Here is a 21,861-nt window from a genome sequence, read left to right as displayed (position 1 = left end):
GTTGTCTTCTTGTCATTATATTGTATTATATTAATAATAGTAAATATTTATATAACACTTACTATGTGTCAAGCATTATACACCTTGAGGGCAGGGACTATCTAACTTTTTCTATTGGCATCCTCAGCTAATGGCCAGCATGCAGTAATAAATTGCATTTTATTATATTGTATACTTGCTAGCTATGGAACCACGAGCAAATTCTGTAATTTCACTGTGCCTCAGGCACCCCTAGGATTTGTCTAATAAGTCACAGACTGACTGAAATCTGCATTGTTGGATAGAATCCTCCACAATGACAAGCTGTGCTCCATATACATTATTTCAAGTGGAACTTGGATGAGTCCTTTGAGGAAATTGGATCAGAGCTCTTTCTTCCCATTTTGAAAAGGTGGAAATTGATGGACAAACAAATTAGGTGTTTGGTCAAAGATCTTTCATCAGTAGTGGATGAGAGGACCAGGACCAGAAATGAGTTCTCCTGATTCCCAGTTCTAAGATATTCTCATAATCATTATAAAAATAACATTTACACAGCACTTTAAGGCTTGTCATGCTTATACAATAAACAAACAACACTGAGTGGAGAGAGAATGTGTCAAAATCCATTATTTCCATTTAATAGATGTGGAAACTGAGAATGAGAGAATTTAAATTATTTGCCCAAGATCATCACTAGTAAAAAAATCAGAGTTTGCAGACTATAACTAGCTCAGGACATTAGACTTAGAACATCTCGTTTGAGGTCTAACATCACTTGATCTCTACCTACAGATCATCTCCCAATGCTACCCAACCAAATTACCTGTGTTGACTGCTTGCCAGCCCACGGAAAATGGAGTTCTGGCCTGAATGACATACATGGTGATGGGGCTGTGGTTATCTGCTCCTGGCCTCCAGGAGAGCTGGGCTGTCGTATCTGTGATTTCATCAATAGTCACAGCCTCTGGGGGACCTGGTGGACCTGGAAGAAGAGCCAAACCAAGATGATGAAAATCTCTAAATTGAAGTTTTGGACTACAAGAGCATGATTTCTTGTATGTAAAGATTCCCAGGAAAGGGAACTCCTTCTATCATTGTGGCTGGCACCTTTGCTGAAGCTTACAGAATGGCTTAGAATGAGAATAGAATTAAATGACATGCCCAAGGTCACAGAGCCAATGGGTGCCAGAAGTGGGATTTGAAACCAAGTCTTTCTAGTTTTCAGGATGGCCATCTCTGCATGACACACGTTGCCTTGACTTGTACAAAGGAGTGCTAAATAAACACTAGTTGAATTGGAGAAAAAAAACCCACAAAAAAAAACAAAACACCAAACCAAAAGAGAATTCCAATAATCAGAGTGGTCTTTGCCTTCTCATTGCATTACTATTATGGTCACAATTGTGACTATATAATAATATTTACTTATATTATATAGTTATATGTATATAAAACTATGTAATAATAAATCAGGATTGGTGTGTGTAAAAAAATTGGTGTGTGTGTGTGTGTGTGTGTGTGTGTGTGTGTGTGTCTATGGAACTATTCAGTATTTAATAACCTTGAGAGTGTCTTATGTCTCCAGAGGCCCTGCTAACAAGACCCTCATTTACAGAGCGCCTGCCTGTATTTCCCAACTTAGCAGCATAGAGTTCATTTTTTCTGCCTCTACCCTTAGTCCATTTAAAAGGAGAAAATCAGATTCAAACAATGGTCCAGAAATAATGAAACAACAGAGAAGCCCCGTCCCTGTGGGCAGGCCAACCTAAAATACATCCCAGGCCAGAATCAGATCTAATTTGCAACCTAACAATCTCTTAGAGGCAATGAAGATGATTTCTAATAAGCCACAGGTGTCTGCCTCCGGAGGCAAAGAGATTGTGAGCTGCTCAGTCTCCCACAGATCCCAAGTCCATAATCTCTGAATGAGGATAAAGGCTCTTGCTAAGGTCCTTCCTAATCCCTGCACTTGTGAAATGCCATTGGGCTGGGTCATTTGGGCAGGTAAAAACAGCTCCTTAAACCAGGTTGCAAAGACTTTAATGGAGATTTCCAGGAGCCAGACTTTGCCCTCAGATGGACCCTCGCCTTCTTTATCTGGTGTTCTGGATTTAACTTCTTTAAAAATGAAATTAAATGGACCAAAAAGCCATTTGACAAAAGCAGAGTTGAAACAAGTTCTTCTTCCCCCTCTCTCTGCCCAGTTGGAGAGTCTAACCTCGGGCTGATTAATTTCCGCTGTGACATTTGAGAATGTCTTTCTCCCATCACTGAGATGGGGCTGTGGTCACCTCCGCCTCCTGAGACCCTTATTACAGAGATAAACCTCCTCTGTCGGCCATGCTTTTTTATCCCGAGCTCCCTTCCTTTGCTTTACAGATTGGGCTGCCACGGTGGCCTTTACAAAGCTGAGAAGCACAAATAGAAAATTGTTCGACTCCCAGGCCCCGAAAAGAGTAAATCGTAAGACGCTGGAGAAGTGTCCAGAGGAGATGGAAAGGTATCAAGTCAGAAGGTCTGAGGAGAAGCCCTCCCTCCCTCCCTCCTTCTCCTTGCGTGCTGGTGGCTTCGTGTTTTTCAAAAAGTGAAGTTTACGTCCTTCTAACGGTTTACCAACTCTGTGATGGGGAAGTTACTTCATCTGTGCTCTCATAAGAGACCTCTTTTGAAAGTCCGGAGGCATGTGTTTATCCTTTACACTAAACAACAATATGGCGAGGGAGACGTGGACTGTACCCTCTAAGCCTGAGGGATCTTTGCAAGACGTCTTGTAGAGCTTTGCTTCTTCTTAACGTCCCCCATCAGCGAGGAGGTGCCATGGAGGGAGACTGAGGTCTGGAGTCAGGAAGACTCACGTTCACGGGTTCAAATCTGGCCTCGGACACTTACAAGCTGTGTGACTCCCTGGGCAAGTCCCTTAAATCTGTTTTTCTCATTTTGTAAAATGAGATAGAGAAGGAAATGGCAAACCACTCCAGTATCTTTGCTAAGAAAACCCCCAATAGAGTTGAAATGTAGAAGGAAAACAAATGATTTATCAATTGTTTATATGGGTAGATGATTCTGGGTTTTGGTTTTAAAAGATTACCCTTTTACAAAATATGAATAATTTTGAAATAGGTTTTGAATGATAATACACGTATAACCCAGTGGAATTGCTTCTCAGCTCTGGGAAGAGGTTAGGGAGAGAACATGAATCATGGAACCATGGAAAATATTTTTAAAAATAATAAAATTATATTTAAAAATAAATACATGCATAAAATCTTGCAATCTGTCTATCTATCTATCTATCTATCTATCTATCTATCTATCTATCTATCTATCTATCTATCTCTATCTCTATCTCTGAAAAGAAAACCCCAAATGGGGTCACAAAGTGTCAGATAGGGCTGAAACAATTCAACAATAAGGTTTTCCATACCATTATGGCTACCATCTGTCATTAGTCTAGCTAGAGTGGATCTTAGGGATATAAACAGGGTTTTTTAACCCTATTTGAATGTGTGTTTGTCTGTGTGTGTGATGAATTCCTTTGGTAGTCTGGTGAAGCTTATGGGATCTCTTCTCATAAAAATGTTTTTAGATCAATAATGGGCAAATTACGGCCCATGGGCCAAATGCAGCCCCCTGAAATGTTCTATTACACTGTATGACATTATTCCTAATCTGACGAATTCAACGAGTAGGATACAATACAATGAAACTTCGAAAGAGTTGCCTTAGAAAAAGACTGACAGATGAACATTTCCTTTCCTTTGGCCCCCTCTTTAAAAAGTTTGCCCATCATGGTTTTAGATGAATAAAATAAAATTCATAGGGTTACAAAGGAAATTACAAATGTAGTTATCAAAATAATTTTTTTTAAAAGTTCACAGATTCTAGGGGAAGAACTTCTGGCATGGTCTGCTACCCCTACCCCTTTTAGCAGAACAGATATGAAGACAGAACTATTCAAGAAAGATAAAATATGAGATTATGAGTGGTTTAAAAAATAAATGCATGGTAATTTATTGGGTTTATTCACTGATTAAATTTTCTTTTAGACTGGCGCTTGCAAATTCCTCTTGGTATTTAATGTTATTTTCTGTGAAATGAGGTGGATGATATTATTTAAGAACATCAAGTATTACTAATTTAAAGATTTAATAGTCTAATTTATTGGTGTTTTAGCTGCTGATCTGAACATTATCCTAATTAAAGAGAGGATTAATTTTTGGTATCAGGATTCTTTTATCTCTGGGGGAGAACAGATAAACCATAGTGGTTTGCTCAAAAACAAATAAACAAGAATGCCTGCCCTTTGATCCAGCTATACCATTGTTGGGTTTGTACCCCAAAGAGATCATAGATAAACAGACTTGTACGAAAATATTTATAGCTGCGCTTGTTGTAGTGGCAACAAATTGGAAAAGGAGGGTATGTCCTTCAATTGGGGAATGGCTGAACAAACTGTGGTATATGCGGGTGATGGAATACTATTGTGCTAAAAGGAATAATAAACTGGAGGAGTTCCAGGCGAACTGGAGAGACCTCCAGGAACTGATGCAGAGCGAAAGGAGCAGAGCCAGAAAAACTCTGTACACAGAGACTGATATACTGTGGTAAAATCGAATGTAATGAACTTCTGTACTAGCAGCAATGACACCTCTGAGGGATTTATGGTAAAGACGCTACCCACATTCAGAGGAAGGACTGCAGGAGAGGAAACATATAAGAAAAGCAACTGCTTGAACGCATGGGTCGGGGCGGACATGATTGAGGGTGTGGACTCGAAACTACCACACCAATGCAACCACCAACAATTTGGAAATAGGTCTTGATCAAGGACACATGATAAAACCAGTGGAAATGTGCATTGGCCATGGGTGGGGGGAGTGTGGGGGGCGAAGGGGAAAGTAGGAGCATGAATCATGTAACCATGTTAAAAATGATTATTAATAAATGTTTAAATTAAAAAAAAACAAATGAACAGGCATCATTTCCTATATGTAGACCAAGGACAAATGAATTGTTCTTGCTAGATCATGCTTGTTCCAGCATTGTGTGGGTGTGAAAGAGCCATTTGTTCCAATTAGAAAGGTTTTATGAATGTAAGTTCCTTGAGGGCAGGAGATGATTAGTTTTTTGTTTTTATGTCCCCAAAGCTTAGAATAGGGTTAATTGAATCCAATAGTTTGGGGCGAATGTGACCTTGTTTAAAATTCTCCCTGGTCATGTGCTTCAGTGTATAGATATATCACCCCCTGCACATGAGTAGTGCTTTGTTTCTCTCTGTTTCTATTTCTGATCACTTCCTCCTTTCATCCAGCCCTCCTCTCCCCACCCCCATCTTTTTTTTTTTTTTTAACATTGATCCTTCTCTTGGTCTCTCAGAAGTATTTCTTCTTAGATATAATAAGTGAACTAAAGAAGGCTTCATTCCAGAGATTGTTTTGATAGGTCCTTCTGATATGAGGTGGTTTCACTGTAATTTTGTCTTAAATTTGTTTGAATAAAAGAAAAAAAAAGTCAGTTTATGTAAATGATTCAAGTTTGGCATTTGGTGTTCATTTTGGTTCAGTTCCTATCTTCTCCCTAAGTTACTATTGCTAAACTCTAGGAAAATCCAGAAAATGTGCTGAGTGGGACCTAGAATTATATGCCATTTCATATGTTGTTTTCTTATTCAAGCCAGGTAGAATAGGATTTATCCCATGCCAAATCCATTTTAAGAAAACTGGAGAAACTCTAGCCAGCCATTCCAGAAAAAGCAGAATAAACCAATTCACTTAATTTCCCCCAAAACTAGATGCCATTAATCAACGGTATTACTGGGCTAGCACCAGCTTGTTTGAGCCCAACAGAGGTATTCAAGCACATTGCTTGATAGCCCAGCATCACTCCATTTGCTTTTGTTAATCCAGAATTGCCTAGGAAGGCAATATTAATTCCAACAGCTTTATTAAGTGTACCAACAGGAATTGTTTTCACTGGGGGAAAAATTAATGAATCACTCAAGGCAATTTCTGACAATAGCATATCAGGAACAGAAATGCCACCTCCCTCCAAACCCCTAAACATTTTTGCATGGTACTTCACACTGTTTTAAATCTCTGTGGCATGGGGCTTCCTAGCTTACCATTTGCAGTAATTATAAACCATTGGGATTTTAATGGATAGCTATGAAGACCCACACTGGAATTGATATTGTAAAAAATATTTTTAGGACATTAAAAATCTAAATACCTCTTACAATCAGGTCTGCAGTAGCTGATATCTTGTCCACACTTGTTTGTACCATGCAGACATATTTCCCAGCATGCTTCAGCTGGATACTTCGGATCATCAAATCACCAGCTGAATCCTGCTGATAAAGTAGAGAAAAGTGGCTACAATTACTTTTTAATGAGCTCTAAATATCATTATCACATGAAGGACACTGTGACTAATGGATTTATTTTACACTGGCTGATGAAAACATTAGTAATGCAAGCTATGGCCTATTAAAAATATGTGAGTCTGCCTGGGAGATAAGAGCAGTAACATTTCCAAAATGCAACTTCGAAGGGACCAGAGGAATCTGATTTGGGTCAGTTAAACAGTTTGCCATTTGCAAGTGACTCACCTCAACTTGTATCAGGGGCAGCCCTGTCTAAACCCTGTCTATTCCTCCATCCATCCACCCAATTTAGAGCCTTCATTGGTATTCTCATGTCTTCCAAGCTATTCACATTTATTTAGAAAAAGGAAATGAACCCAAATTTGGAAACATCAGCATTTCGCTGCACAGATTTCTGTCTTATAGTCAGTGTTTTGATTGCTCACATTTTTTGTATTAAAAGATTATGAGAGCTTCTATTCTCCGAGGAAAATCTCACATCCCCTATGTGGAATGGTGCTAATTTGTTTTCCAAATGCCAAATGCATGTTTGATTAGCAGATGAATAGGGCTAATTACATCACTGCATGTATGTCTATGTAGCTCAGAAATATTTCTATACCATTCACCAGTGCTAGGTTCTTAATAAGTTGAAAGCGATGCCTCCTTGGGAGGCTGAGGATTGTGGCATTTTAATTGAGAAATGCTGCTAAACCTTGAAGCTTGGTTTGCATTGAATAATTGAATAATTGAAAACATCTGCCATGGCCGTGAAATACTCTGATAGTACAGATCCTGAAGTCATATTTTCTCATCATCAATCCAAGGGCTAACAGGCAGCGTCTCAGAATCCTTCTCTCTGCCCCTCTCCCCTGTGACTGGTTTTCCATTTATGAAAGAAGGGAGAAGCCAGCAGAGATGTCAGGTCTTGCCAGCGGATCAGAAGAGTCCTCCCTCTTCTCCATGCCTACTGGGAATGGAAACGATTCTTTGGCTTCTTTTCTTTTGTTTTGCTTCATCACATTCACCTCTATCAGGAGCAATTAAAAGAGATGAAACCTTCTTCCATGGCAACCAAGGGAAGTGATTAAACTCATGCTAAACTCTGTCCAAGTGGGCAAGTTAAATGGTGTAGATTCCAACCCATGGAGAATGGGGCTGAATTGTCTTATGGAGACACATTTTCCACTCATATTAGGGGGAAATGCTTAAAAGACATCTGTAATGGCTTCACAGAGAAGAAATTTCTTCTTTCCCCAATGTTGGAGCCAAAAGTACAGCCTCTGATCATTGGCTCTGTATGAACTGGTGGAATTACACCCACATAGGAGTTTGGGGAGGTTATTTAAGTAAGGGAGTACAATGGCATAATGGCGCTAGAGTTGGTCTTGGAAGCAGGAATGGGAGTTTGAGTCCTGTTTCTAACACACACTGACTCTGACTTTCAGCAAATTAAAACCTCAAGATTCTCTAAGACTATTCCTCCAGGTTTTGTCTTGGCCACCCCTGTCCCCCTTTTTAAAAAACCTTTAAGTCCTGACTTAGAATTAATACTTTGTTTTGGTTCCAAGGCAGAAGAGCGTTAAGAGCTTGGCAATGGGAATTGCTAGAAACAGCTAGAAAGTGTCTGAGACCAGACTTGAACCCAGGTCTTCCTGTCTCTTGGCCTGGCTCGCTCTTAATCCACTGAACCACTTAGTTGCCCCCTCCAGTTTGTCTTTATAGCCTCAATACCAAGCACAGTTCTTTATATATTGTAAGTGTTTAGTAAATATTGTATAATATAGAATTGGTTATGTTTTAGGAAGGTGGGATTCCACATTAATTATTTTATCATAAAGATATTTTGTTTTATCAATTATATATATAACAAATTTCCACATGTTTTCTAAAGTTATATGAAATCAAATTGTCTCCCTCCATATTAATTTTAAAGGTACATTTTCTATACTGAACAAATTTTCCATTTTATTTGCCATTTTAGTTGGTATAAAGAAAATTATTATTTACCAGGCGAGTCTATCTTAATAAAAAAAAATAAAACCTTTCCACTCTGTGATTTAAATGATAATTTAGTAATAAAAATTTTTATCTGATTTCTATTGTTATAATCAAAATTTGAAAAAAAAAAGTTGAGATTGAGGTAGACTATCACAGCAAGAGATAGGAATGACCTACTTTCTCCAAAGCCTTTAATGTCAAACTGTTGAAATCATTAAATCATCATTCTTTCAATCACTCATTCTTTCTTTCCTTTGTTTCTTAAACAAATACTTATTCAGGTTGCTTATGTATTAAGCACTATGAAAGAATTTTGAGGGGTTACCAAAATAAATAAAACAGGATCCCTGCTTTCATAGAGCTCCTAATCCAGTAAGAAAAAAAGATATATGCAATTAATTGTAATACAAAGTAGAATGCTACTTTGTTAAAATTAGTAATTAGTTCTATATAATTAACACATAATCATAGAAATTATATTAAATTATGCTTATGATATATAATATAAAATATGTGATATGTATATACATAATAAACACAAATATAGAATTAAATAATAGTATAATTACAGTGTATATAATGATCAATTGCACCTGATTAATGTACATACAATTAATGCTATAATGAATAATTTGTAATAATTATAATACAAGGTAGAATGCTATCAAGAGACATGGTCAAAGGGATTTAAAAGAGGAATAGATCACTTTTAGCTAAGGTAATAAATGAAAGCTTAAAGGAAAATGTGCCAGTTGAGTTGGGACTTGAAGGATGGGTTTATTTCATAGGAAGGGGTGAGAGCAGGCCATTCCAGGAGGAGGGGGTGAAGTGGACAAAGGCACAAGAAGAAAAGTTTGCAACCAACATGATAGAGAAATGACAAAATAATCTACTGGGCCTGGAGCACTGGATATGAGAAGGGAGGGATGTGAGACAAGCTAGCTGTGCCTGGGTCATGGTTTAGAAATCCTTGACTTTGAATTTTATATTCCACAGGAAATTGGAAGGGCAGCAGTCATTAGAAGGTTTTGAACAGAAGAATGTCAATGAGGACTGTACTTTAGAAAGCTTTCCTAATTACATGAGTGCATGATGAAATGGAGAAGTGACAGGAGGGAAGAGAGAAGACAACTAAGAAACCATCACTTGCACAAAGTTAAACAAAATCATTCTTAATGATATCCTTTAACTTTTTAAAAATTTGTTTATTTCTCCTTTTTCATTTTTGATACTAGTAATTTCTTCTTTTCTTCTTTTTAAACAAATTAGCTAGTAGCTTAGCCAGGGGAATGCTGAAGCCAGCTTAAACTGGGCTCCTAACAGTTGATCATTAAATTTTCAATATGAACATTTATACTTCTAAAATCAACAAATACTACAAATCAGATCTTGATTTATTGTTTATTGTTTTCTTCATTGTCCAGACTAAAGAAAGTGGCAGAGAAACTGTTAATAATGCAGATTCAACTTAAAAGTGTGTCTGCCACCTATCCTTTTCAGAATTGATTGTTAAACATTTTCCAGTTTACCAAGTTACATGCCACTTTATCTTCTTCTTTTAAAAAAAAACAACAGTCCCTAGTTTTCATTTGTTAATTCAGTGTCTTGGGTTTTTTTTTCTTTTATTAATTTTTTCATTCGTTTCCAGGATTTATATTTAGGTGCTTAATTTGCATCAGGGCAATGAAGAGTAGAGATAGGATGAAAATGAAAACTAAGGGCTGGTGTATTAACAGGTTTTTTTTCCTGTTATGGCCTGAATCATCTTTGTGGGTGCTTCTCTGTTGCTACCTTCCATCTAATCTTTTTGTGCAAAGTGCTTTGTAAACTTTGAAATGCTTCATACATATAGGAAGGTTGTTTTTGTTAGACAAAGATGAAGTAAAATTTTCTGCAAAAAATGTGACAGGTCTGGCATAACCAACATTATTTTCAGCACACTGACTTTGGAAATAAAGGGTTTAAAATGGTCCTGACTTGAGGGTTATTTTGCCTGCCTTTTATACATTTCCTGTAGTCCCAGAAACAGTTTCCTTTGTCGCTAATATTCTTCCCTCCCATACTTTCCAATCTATTTCTTGAAATTTAAATCTATTGCTCAGAAATGCCTAGTTTTGCTGACAACTGATGAGGGGCAATGTCAATATGATGTATAGATTACTCCTCAATGAGGTGTAAATGAATGCTCGGCTCTATTAGGAGAGCCGGGATTGATGCCTAAATTCATCACAATTCACTTTCCAGGGAGACCATCATCTGTAATAAACAATCTACCTTTTGAGAATGTTTATTGGAAGCTTTGAATAAGAAAAAAAAGATTTGATTATTAGTACATCTGCTTGAAATATATTAAAGTATGGAGAATAATATGCTGGTAAATTTATTAATTTCCCTCAATTTATACTTCCCTGCTCTTTTCAAACATCTTTTATTCTTTTCCTTTGTAATTCCCTAAAAAAGGTTACAGAAGTTTTACTGGCATTCATTTTAGAATACTCTCCAATAGAATACAAACTAATACTTTTTAAACTCTCTAAAGTTCACCAAACATTTTCTTTAGAATGAACGACTTCACATTTATTAAGAGGTACATAGTGTCATCATGGTTATCCCTTTTTTATAGATCAGAGAACTAGGGGTAAGCAAGTTGTCCAAGGCAGAAGTCCCTTGACTCACATTAGAATGATAAAATAAGATTGAACCCAGGTTTTTGAGAACCAAATTCAGGGTTCTTTCTATTAAGTCCCTAATCCACTATGCTGTGGCTATAAGCATTGTCTTTAATGACTTCTGGTGATGCTAATGAATTTATTCAACCACCTAAGTACATAGATGGGAGCAGTCCTGGAGCAGTTCACCAGATCTCCATTGATTCCATGATATATAGTTATAGATGTGATCTCCATTTTTGTATTTAATGCTGGCTGCTCTCTCCCACCTCCATAACAAAGCAATTGAGTGTAAACTTTTTTTTTTTATATTTATGTATCCCCAGAACCTTGCACAATAGTTTGTGCATAGAAAGTGCCTAACAAATATTTGTTGGATTAAGTTTAACTCAATGCAAAATCCTGAAAAATCAAAGGAGAAATGAACAGAATTAGAAGAAAAATCACTATTGAATTAATAAATAAAACTGGGGGTTTAAAAAATGAAGTAAAATATACAAGCTATTATCTAACTTGATGAAAAAAGAAAACCAAATTATTAGAATTAAAAAAGGAAAAAAATTAAATTCACAATTAATGGAAAAGAATAAAATAAATGATTAGAACCAATTTCACTCAATAGAAATAACAATCTTGATGGAATGGATATGTACAAAATATAAATTTTCCAGATTAACAGAACAGAAAATATAAATACTTAAATTTAATCATATGCTTAGGTTTCTTAGAAAAGAGCCTCTGAAGAACAATATCAAATATACCTTTAAAATAAGCATTAATTTAAATTATTTAATAAGTTCCTTTTAAAAAAAAACCTCAGCTTCTGTCTAATAATTACTATTAAATGTTGGTTCTAAGGCAGAAGAATAGTAACTGCTAGGAAATGGGGGTCAAGTGACTTGCCCAGGTCATACAGCTAGGAAGTGTCTGAGATCTAATTTGAACCAAGGTCCTCTTGTCTCCAGGCCTGGTTCTCTATCCACTGAGCTGACAATTAAATTAGTTTTCAATTAATTTGGGTCACCAGATGAAATCTGTCAGATTTTGGTCTCTATTGTTGGATATTAATACTTACCCCTCCTACTCTTTCAAAATGGTCACCATCTTTGTCAAAGTCAATCAAGTGTCCATTAAATGACCAAGTAAACACTATGTCTAGTGAGTGGTCGTGGGATACTTGGCAGGGCAGAACAATACTTTCTCCAACAGTAACATCCATACTAGATGGTGGGACCAGGAGGCGGGTTGCATCTGGAAACAATAAACCAAAGAACACTTATGAGACTCTGTGGAACTCAAGCACCACATTTACTTAGTTTAATTAATATTTTAAGCAAGTCATTTTGGAACAAGGAAAGAAAGTGAAAAATTTGGATTCAATTTGATCATTTTAAACATAAAAAAATAGGTAAGATAATTTTTATTTATATGACACTTTTTCTCATGTTCATAATTGCTTTTTTCCTCTTAACCTGTCTAGGCCTCAGTTTCCCCATCTGTAAAAAGAGAGAATTAGATAACTTCCTAAAATCTTTACAACTATAAATAGGTGATCCTAATGTGGGACAGTAGAAAGACCATTGGAATTGAAATTAAAAGACTCATATTAAAATCCTGAATCTGATACCTTTTACCACGAGGATTCTCTGAGTGGTAGTTTTCTCATCTATGAAATGAGAAGGTTGGATGGATGACACTCATAACAACCTTGAAAGATCGGCAGATAGACATCATCTCCTCCATTTTAGAATAAAGAACCAAGGTCTGAAAAATCCCACACTGCCAGTAATTGGCAAGAGATAAGGCTAAAATACAAGCTTTCCTGATTTCCAGGGGGATGTAGGTGAGGTAAAATGCTGATTTAGGTTTTGTTATGGAAAAAAATATTTATTCAATGCACTTCAATCAATATTTATAGAGTGCAAAGTACTATGACCATAAGGACACTCCTTGCCTTCAAGGATCTTACATTCTTCTTAGAGGTAAGACACAACATGCCAGCCAGAAAACATGGATCAAACATATACTATGTGCCAGGCACTGTGCTAAGCTCAGAAGATACAAATATAGTTAGAAGATAGTCCCTGCCCTCAAGGAGATCATAGTCTAGAAGGGGAGACAACTTGCAAATAATCATGTACAAATTCTATTCCAAATATCTTGGAAATAATCACAATCACCAGAATTGACTGAGTACCAGCTCTTTTAAAAAATAATTAATTAATTAAGAATATTTTTCCATGCTTACATGATTCATGTTCTTTCCCTCTCTTCCTCCCTCCCCCTTCCATAGCCAATGAGGAATTCCACTGAATTTTACATGTATCATTGATCAAGGCATATTTCCATATTATTAATATTTGCAACAGAGGGATCGTTTAGTCTACATCCCCAATCATATCCCCATTGAACCATGTAATGGAGCAAATATTTTTCTTCTGTGTTTCTACTCCCACAGTTCTTTCTCTAGATGTGGATAGCATTATTTCTCATAAGTCCCTCAGAAATGTCCTGGTTCTCTGCATTTGAGCACCAGGTTTAAGGAGGTTTGGGAAGGGATTTATACATTAGGTAAGATTTTAGCTGGGACTTAAAAGAGCCAGGGAGACAAGGAGGTAGAGATGAAGAGGAAGATGAAGATTCTCTAGGGATAATCAATGAAAAAAGCCCACAGATGAGAGATGGTTCTTGTTTGAGAATTAACAAGAAGACCATTGTCACTAGAACACAGGTACATAGTTGGGGAGGGAGACTATAAGCATGTAAAAATATGTTGTATAAAGCAAATACAGAGTGTTTGGTTTTTTGTGTGTGTGAATGAAGGAAACGGAAAGGGGAAAATCCCAATAATAAACATTTATTCAATTCTTACCAGTGTTAGTGCTAAGTCGTACAGAGATATTTTTGGGAGGAAAGGTCTGTTTTTATAATTGGGAAGAAGTCTCCTCAATAGGGTTGTGTGGAACTTCCTATTGAGGAAACTCCTTCCTCCAATATAGATCTCTAATAAAGAAGCTACAGATTCTACTATTTAGTCTGAGAGAGTCACTTGAGAGGTTAAATAACTTGGGTTCATAGCTAGAATGTGTTAGAGGCAAGACTTAAATCCAAGTCACCTTCTCTTAAAGACCTGATCACAGTAAATAGAGTAAAAGGCTTGGGGTCAGAAAGACCTGAGGTCAAATCTGGTCTCACACAATTAGTAGTTGTACAATCCATGTGCAGAGATTAAAATTAATATTCAATAACTAAGTGTTATATTGAAATAAAGTTTTATTAATAATAAACTAACATAAAAAACTAGAGTGAAAAGGTGCCAAACTAACTTCAGCTGCACTCAAGAACAGAGCAAGAGGGAGGAGCTACAGAACTTATAAAACAATAATGTGACCATGTAAATGTGGAGGTGCAGGAGAGATTTAAGGGAATTTTGGAAAATACTGGGAGACTTCTGGGGAATGAAGTCCAAGGTTCAAAATCTCCATTTATACATATGGCAAGTCATTTAATCCAATTTACCTCTGTTTCCTAATCTGTAAAATAAGCTGGAGAAGGAAATGGCACACCACTCCAGTATCTATGCTAAGAAAACACCATATGGGGTCATAAAGAGTTGAATATGACTGAAAAATGATGGAAACTTTGTAGAATATCCTGCCTGCAGAGCCAGCCATCTTTCCATCATTCACTACACTACATCATAATGCAAATATTTTACTTATGGAGGAAGAAGATGGTAAAAAAATTCTATTCTAAGAAAAATCTTGAGACAAAAATGGCCTTTGCTGATTTCCCTAACGTATGTATTCTTTCTCCACTCACTGACCCAACATTTCTCAAGTATTTATTATGTGTATAGTAATGTGTTGAGTTTTGGCAAGGATATAAAGGAAAGGAAGGAAGAGTATTTGCCTTCAAGGAGGTTATCATTTAGTTGAAAAACTTAGGCTCATCTGGAGACCAATTCCAAGGTTCTGCAGGAGAAAGGAAATAGTAATTTGGCAGAGAAGAGATAGCAAGGGAGAGCTGCCTTCAGAGAAAGATGATCATGGGGTGAAGCTGGTCAGAGACTGCTGTCATAGCAATGAAATCACTGTAGCAGACAGTTTGCAAGCAGAGATGATTTCATGCCTATAAAAACTGGCACTACCGACATTCAGCTGAAATATAAAAAATCATGGGTGTTAAGTTGAAAATCCAGTGTTAGCTCTTAAAAAAATGTCTTGCTTCCTTGTATCAAGATAGGGATTGGGGAGTAAATAGGGTGCTAGCATCCTTCCCCCACAGCTCTGCACCCCCGTCATAGCCCAGGATCATTAGTGACTGAGGCTCACCTCTGTAGGTGGTGTTTCTTTAGAAAAAATACTATTCATCTCTTTTTACCAGAAAGAGTCTTCCTAGATAATTGTTAAGGCTCCTTCCATCTCTAATGATTCAAAGAACTAGTTGGGATTTTGAGTTTAGGATTCTGACATTGAAAAAATGAATTTTTTCCCATATTTGCATGGAGGTACCATGGGAGAGAGGCTCTGTTCTGATTATTACAGAAATTCAGGATCCTGTTAATGAAGGCATATTGCAATCTTCTCAGTTTTTACGTCTCTCTTTCCCATCCTCCCCCATTACTTTGTCTATATTTTGTTGTTATTTACATATATGTTATTTTTCCTCTATACAAAGTAAGTCTCTTGAGGGCAAGGGACTTTTTTGTAGCCTCAGTACTCAGTTGCCTGGCACCCAGTGATTGCTTGATTTTTAATTACCTACTAGGTAAGGGAAAGAATATTCTCCAAAACAGGTAATGTGCAGGCTGTCTATGGCTAATAGATCCACTGAAGTCTTCTTATGGAATCTATTTTTTAATTTTAATTTTAATTTTATTTAAATATTTATCTTTACATTATTAACAAATTTCCACATACATTTCCCAAATTTATATGACTCATGTTGTCTCCTTCCCTTCTTCCCACACCTCTTTGGGAGTTGAAGAGCAATTCAATCTGGGGTTATACATGTATTATCACGCAAACATATTTCCATATTATTCATTTTCATAAGTGAATAATCTTATAAAACTAAAATCCCAAATCATATACCCAAATAAACAAATGAGAAATCACGTTTTCATCTGTACTTCTGCTCCAACAGTTCTTTCTCTAGAGGTAGATAGCATTCTTTTTCCTTCTTATGGAATCTATACACTCAGCTGTAAAGCAGCACAAACCAATCAACAAATACTTATTAAGTTTTTACTGTGTGCCAGGTTGTGTGCTAGGCTTTAGATATATGAAAACAAAAGTGAAGCTTTTGGCCTTGCCCTCAAGGAGCTCACATTCTATGAGGGAAGATACTATACATACATATATAAGTATATATAAAATAAATATAAAATGACAAAAAAAACACAACCTTCCTCTCTGTCTTCTTTTTTTAAAGTATGAAAGACATTTCAAAGTTTAATTTCACTTTTTAGGCAGTATGGACATAATACACATTAACAAATGAATGTTCTTTATCACTTTGAATAAATCAAGATATGGTGCATTAATCAGAAAAAGAGTATTATATAATTGTTACATTAAGTGAAGTCTTTGTCATTTCTTCTGGGGAACGACAAGACAGAAGAGTTTCAAGGGCTAGGCAATTGGGGTTAAATGACTTGCCCAGGGACATGAAACTAGGCAAGCTAGGTATCTGAGGCCAGAACATAACTTTTCCCAGAAGGGCAGCATCAATGATGGGAATAAATAAAAGTATCATGTGGTAGAGGGTGCGTGGTCTGAGTCTTGAAAGATACTAGGGATTTAAGAGGGAGAAGTGAGGAGGGAATATATGCTAGGCATGGAGGACAGCGGGTGAAAGCCATAAAGAAAGAGATGTAATTTTGAATGTGAAGAATGGGTCATTTTGGCTGGACAGTTGAGTGTATGTGGGAGAGTAATAATGTACAATAAGATTGGAAAAGTGGCTAGGAGCCAGTTTGTAAAGGTCTTTAAATTCAAAACAAAGGAGCTTAGATTAGATAGTAGGAGTCTCATACCTGAATTGTGTTGAGGCTTGGTCAGATCTGAGATTTAGGAAAATTATTTTGGCAGGTACATGGGGTACCGGTTGGATAGGAGAGAGACTTGAGAAAGGAGACCAAGTAAAGGGCAATAATGATGAGGTTGTGAGTAAGTAAACAAGTGGAAGATATTCTACAGAAACTAGACCAATCTCCTTGGAATGAGGCAATTAAACTGAAGAACACCAAAACTTTGTCAGCGATGCCTTTGCTAAATTGTAGTTAATACCCCTGCTTCTACAAATTTAAATATTTTTTTATATGAAAGATTCCAAAACAAATATATACACACACAAAAAAAAAAACCAGATGGCTTCTTACAGAAACAGAAATGGCTCCCTCTTTTGGTTTTAATTTCTCAGGATTAAAGAGAGTTTATGTTTATTGTTTCTACAGTAGAGGGTCATTGCTGCTGTAGTTCAGTGCCTAGAACTCTCCAAGGTAATTAGAACTCAGGATGTGACTTGGTGGATTTTGTTGCAGTTAAAAAAGCAGTGATAAAGAAGATTGCTAACACAAGTTTTCCTGCATGAGGTTGGCTCATCCTGCAGAAATTCATCAAGACTGAGTACTGGGGTTGGGGAATTTGGGGGAACAGAGTTTCTGCTGAGTGCTTAACTAATTCTGGAGTTCAATAAGAGGTCATTTTATTTTATTTTATTTTTGCAGTAGAGAGTCTTCGATAAGATTAGCAGAAGGTAGATGTTAATTATGTTTGTTTTTACTCATCAATCATATCCATTCAGAAAAACAGTTAATTATAAGCAAACTATAAATGTTTTGAGAAATTTTATGGATTCCATAAATCCACTTTCAGTATCAGGATCCTAAGTCCAAAATCTGAATTAATTCTTTGAAACATTAGAGATGGAAGGATTCTTAATGATTATGTAGTTTGACTCTCTGGTAAGGGTAGGAAATCAAAGAGAGGAAGCAATTTGCCAAGAAAGGAAAGAAAAAAACATTTATTAAGCACCTACTATTTGTGAGGCACAAAACACTTTACAATATTATCGTATTTGATTCTTATAACAACTCTCCCTGGGAGGTAGGTACTTTTGTCACCTCCATTTTACAGTTGAGGAAACTGAGGCAAATTAAATAATAATAGCATTTATAGATTACTTAATATATGCCCCACACTATATTGAGTGCATTACAATTTTTATCTCATTTTAAATTCACAACAAGCCTGGGAAGTAGGGGCTATTATCATCTCTATTTTATAGATGAAGAAAGTGAGGCAGACAGAAGTTAAGTGATTTGCCTAGGGTCACACAACTAATAAGTGTGAGGCTAGATTTGAATTCATGTCTTTCTGACTCTAAGCCCACTTTTCTACCCATGGAGCCACATAGCTGTCTGTAACATAGGTAGTAAATTCCAAAGGCATGATTTAAACTTAAATCTTCTGTTTCCTAATCTAATACTTCTTTTACTATATGGTTCTGATTCACCTGGATGTTTAATTCCTGCCCATTACAATGCTCTGATAAGAAATGGATTCAGTATATACCTATCCTTTCTGTTTGTAGAAAATGTAGTTCTCTTTTGGTTAACATGGTTCTTTGTTGGGACATCCCTTGTTGTAACCTTATTCTGTATTAAAAAGACTTCATTTTTAAAAGACTTCCATTGAAATAAGTAGAATTTGTCATAATCTAGAAGTCATTGGGGGGGAGGTTGGTTTACAGGCAGCTAGTCTCAAAGGATTCAGTACAAATGGTAGGAAAAGCAATTTTCCCTAGGAATGATGAGCCTTTTCCAACTGTAGAAAATGATAAGTAAAGGTAATGGAGACACCAGGGATATTATAATAAAACTAGATGATTGTGGGTACACACACTAGGGTTTATGAGAGACTAGACCTGGACATGGAGACCAGAATAGCCAAGCTGCTCCTAACTGACAAAGGGACAGTTGATCAACTGTCACCCTGGGCCAGAAGCTTTGAATCCAACAGGCAAGGTAACAGGTTATAACAGGTTTTAATTATGAACAACTAAAAGGTGGGAAAGGGATGTCTATTCTAAAACCTTAAAACCTAATGACAAAACCCATAGGGAAAGGGGAGGACTTATTTCTACACTAACTTAGTGACCTAAACAGACGGGGCCCAAGGAGCTGTAATGGAGTCTCTGGGTGACTGCCTCAGACCCAGTCCTCCCAGGCTTGAGCACAGCTAAGGGCTGATATGGCTTTGAGGTTCTCACTGCAATTCACTGATGATTTCTGGATGCCAAGAGCCAAGGTGGTCTCAGGTACCAGGTAGAGAAGGTGTGCTCGAGACACTGTCCACCAGATCTCAAACTTCTCTTCTTCCCTTGGTACAGCACTGAAGATCTTGACCTGACCTCTTTGCTAGATGCCACCACCACACAGGATCCCACGGGAAATCAGGATGCAGGATGTCCTTTTACTCTGAGTTCTCCCAGGGCTAACCACAGTTTGTGCTAACCCCTAATGGAGTCCCTCTCAGAGCACAAGTCACTTCTTCCTGCTCCTTCATTCCATCTTGGAATTCCCAGCTCCAGCTCCTTCCTGCTAGATATACCTTAATACTTAATCAATAACTAATCTAATCTTCCTCACAACAGGTCATACAATAATGTTGCCTTTTTCTTGGAAAACAATGGCATAGTGATCATATAAATAGGTATAAAATGTGGATGATCTGATTGAACTTTGCTAATGAGGACCATCAAGGTGGGGATCTCATAGAATGAAAGACTATTAGAGTTTGAAGGGGCTTTAGGGATCATCCCACCCAATCATCTCTTTTCTTCACTGAGAGGATGGATCCTAGAGAGGGCAGATGACTTGGCCAGGTTCACATAGTAAGCAGTAAATCCAGGATTCAGATCTGGTCCTTTGATTACCACTATACTATGTTGACTTTCTAAAACAAATAGTTGACTAATACTTTTTATAACAAATAGTCGACTAATATTTTTTATGAACCAATGAGAGTACTGTCTGAATTGCAGGTGTTCTTATGAATATAGTTAGGTCAAGGGTTCTGATAAAGTAATTCATATATATGGTGGTGGTTACCATTATAGTTAAGGTAGCAGGGAAGTAATGAACTGAATCAAAATGTTCGTATGGTCAATGGTACAAGGTTGGGGTAGGAGGAAAGAGATAGCATGTCACAGTAAGAAAGAGAACTGGATTTGGAGTCAGAAAACCTGGATGTTTATCTTGCCTCTTACTACCTGTTTGATGTTTGCCACATTATTTTGATTCTCTGGGTCTCAATTTCCACATCTATGAAATGAGATGGTTGAATGTGTTAATCTCTTAAATCCTTCCAACTAGAACCCTACAATCCTGTAAATACCTCTTAGGAGAAGAATTATTGGATCATAGATTTAGAGCTAAAAGGGACCCCAGAAGTCAAGTCTAATGCCTTTAATTTTACAGAAGGGGAAACTGATATCTGGAGAGGTTAAATGATTTGCTCTATGTTAAATCCCTACTATATGTCTGAAGTGGGATTTAAACCCAAGTTTCTCTGAGTTCCAGTCTAACTTTCTTTGACTACTGCATGATCTTATAGGGAAAGAAACTAGTGTTTTGCTAAGGATATGTCCATGACCTAATACTGGAAACGTTGGGAATTATAGTATATCTAACCTAGCAGCATGTCATGATATCTTAAAATCCTCCATTATCAATTTATTCCTCTCATTTTTATAAACTCTTCAAACCTAAGAGGCTAGTATTCGTTAGTCTCCATGGAGGAAAATCACCTCTGATCTCATCAGCTGGCATCTTTTTGGGGATGAGATTGAGAGGAAGAGCCTCTAGGTATGGGAAGCAGGGTAGGTAGTGGGAGAAGGAATAAAAGGAAAGAAAGAATCTGCATGGCATGGGTTGGGCGATGAGATGGGACTAGAACTGAATGAGAGATGGAGACCAGGATAGAGTGAATGTTGGAAATGGGGCAGCAGGTCGAATAATTGTAGGCTAATCTCTGAAAGAAAACTCTTATCTAAAAATTTTTTGGTAATGTTATAGCTGTGAATCAGGAACTAGGATGATCTCTAAATAATTAAAATTCTTAAATGGCCCAAAGGGGAATGGAAAGATAGATGTGGAGGGCAGATAGGCTATCATATATTGGCAACAAGGACTTCTATGCAAGGAAAGCTTACAAGCTGTCATTCAGGAGATGTGTATTCAGAGAAGGAGCTGAGTTAGTCATGTAGTAAGAGCAGCAGATGGCAGATAAATAGCTTAAGTATTACAATGGTATCACATTACAGTAGAATCATAACATCATAGATCTAGCTAAATGGCCAAGTGGGTAAACTGCTGGACCTGGAGTGAGGAAGACCTGAATTCAGATCTGGGTTTAGACACTAACTGAGCAAGTCACTTAATCTCTTCCTGCCTCAGTTTTTTCATCTGTAAAATAGGGATGATAATAGCATCTTTCTCTTAGGGTTGTTGTAAGGATCAAATGAGATCATAATTGTAAAGTGATTAATCCAGTGCCTAGTAGATACTGACTATATAAATATTATATATACTGACATAAAAATATTAGCTATTATGAATCTTATTTTAAATATTATTATTTCAGAGGACATCTAATCTAAACATCTCACATCAATCAATAAGCATTTATTAAGCACCTATTATTTTTTAGGCATTATACTACATGATTACAATACAACAAAAATGAAATAGTCTTTTTCCTCAAGGAGTGTATATTCTATCAATGGCAACAGCATATATACATGTATATATGCATTTATGTATAATATATCCCATATAAT

General features: G+C 36.8%; 1 protein-coding gene across 1 annotated transcript in view; it reads right to left on the bottom strand.

The window, feature by feature from the left end:
• LOC123230680 (contactin-4) overlaps positions 1–21,861 on the bottom strand; it is a 368,929-nt gene that overhangs the window by 21,644 nt on the left and 325,424 nt on the right. Inside the window, exons 11-13 of the mRNA XM_044656823.1 lie at positions 12,089–12,264; positions 6,211–6,328; positions 806–964 (exon numbers count right to left, since the gene is read on the bottom strand). Coding sequence (XP_044512758.1) covers positions 806–964; positions 6,211–6,328; positions 12,089–12,264 — 453 coding nt within the window. The remainder of the gene's footprint in view (positions 1–805; positions 965–6,210; positions 6,329–12,088; positions 12,265–21,861) is intronic.

The sequence above is a fragment of the Gracilinanus agilis genome, chromosome 1 (assembly GCF_016433145.1).
Source record: "Gracilinanus agilis isolate LMUSP501 chromosome 1, AgileGrace, whole genome shotgun sequence".
In the NCBI taxonomy this organism is placed as follows: domain Eukaryota; kingdom Metazoa; phylum Chordata; class Mammalia; order Didelphimorphia; family Didelphidae; genus Gracilinanus; species Gracilinanus agilis.
The sequence above is the reverse complement of the archived record's forward strand: the minus strand, read 5'-3'. Positions and strand labels throughout refer to the sequence as shown.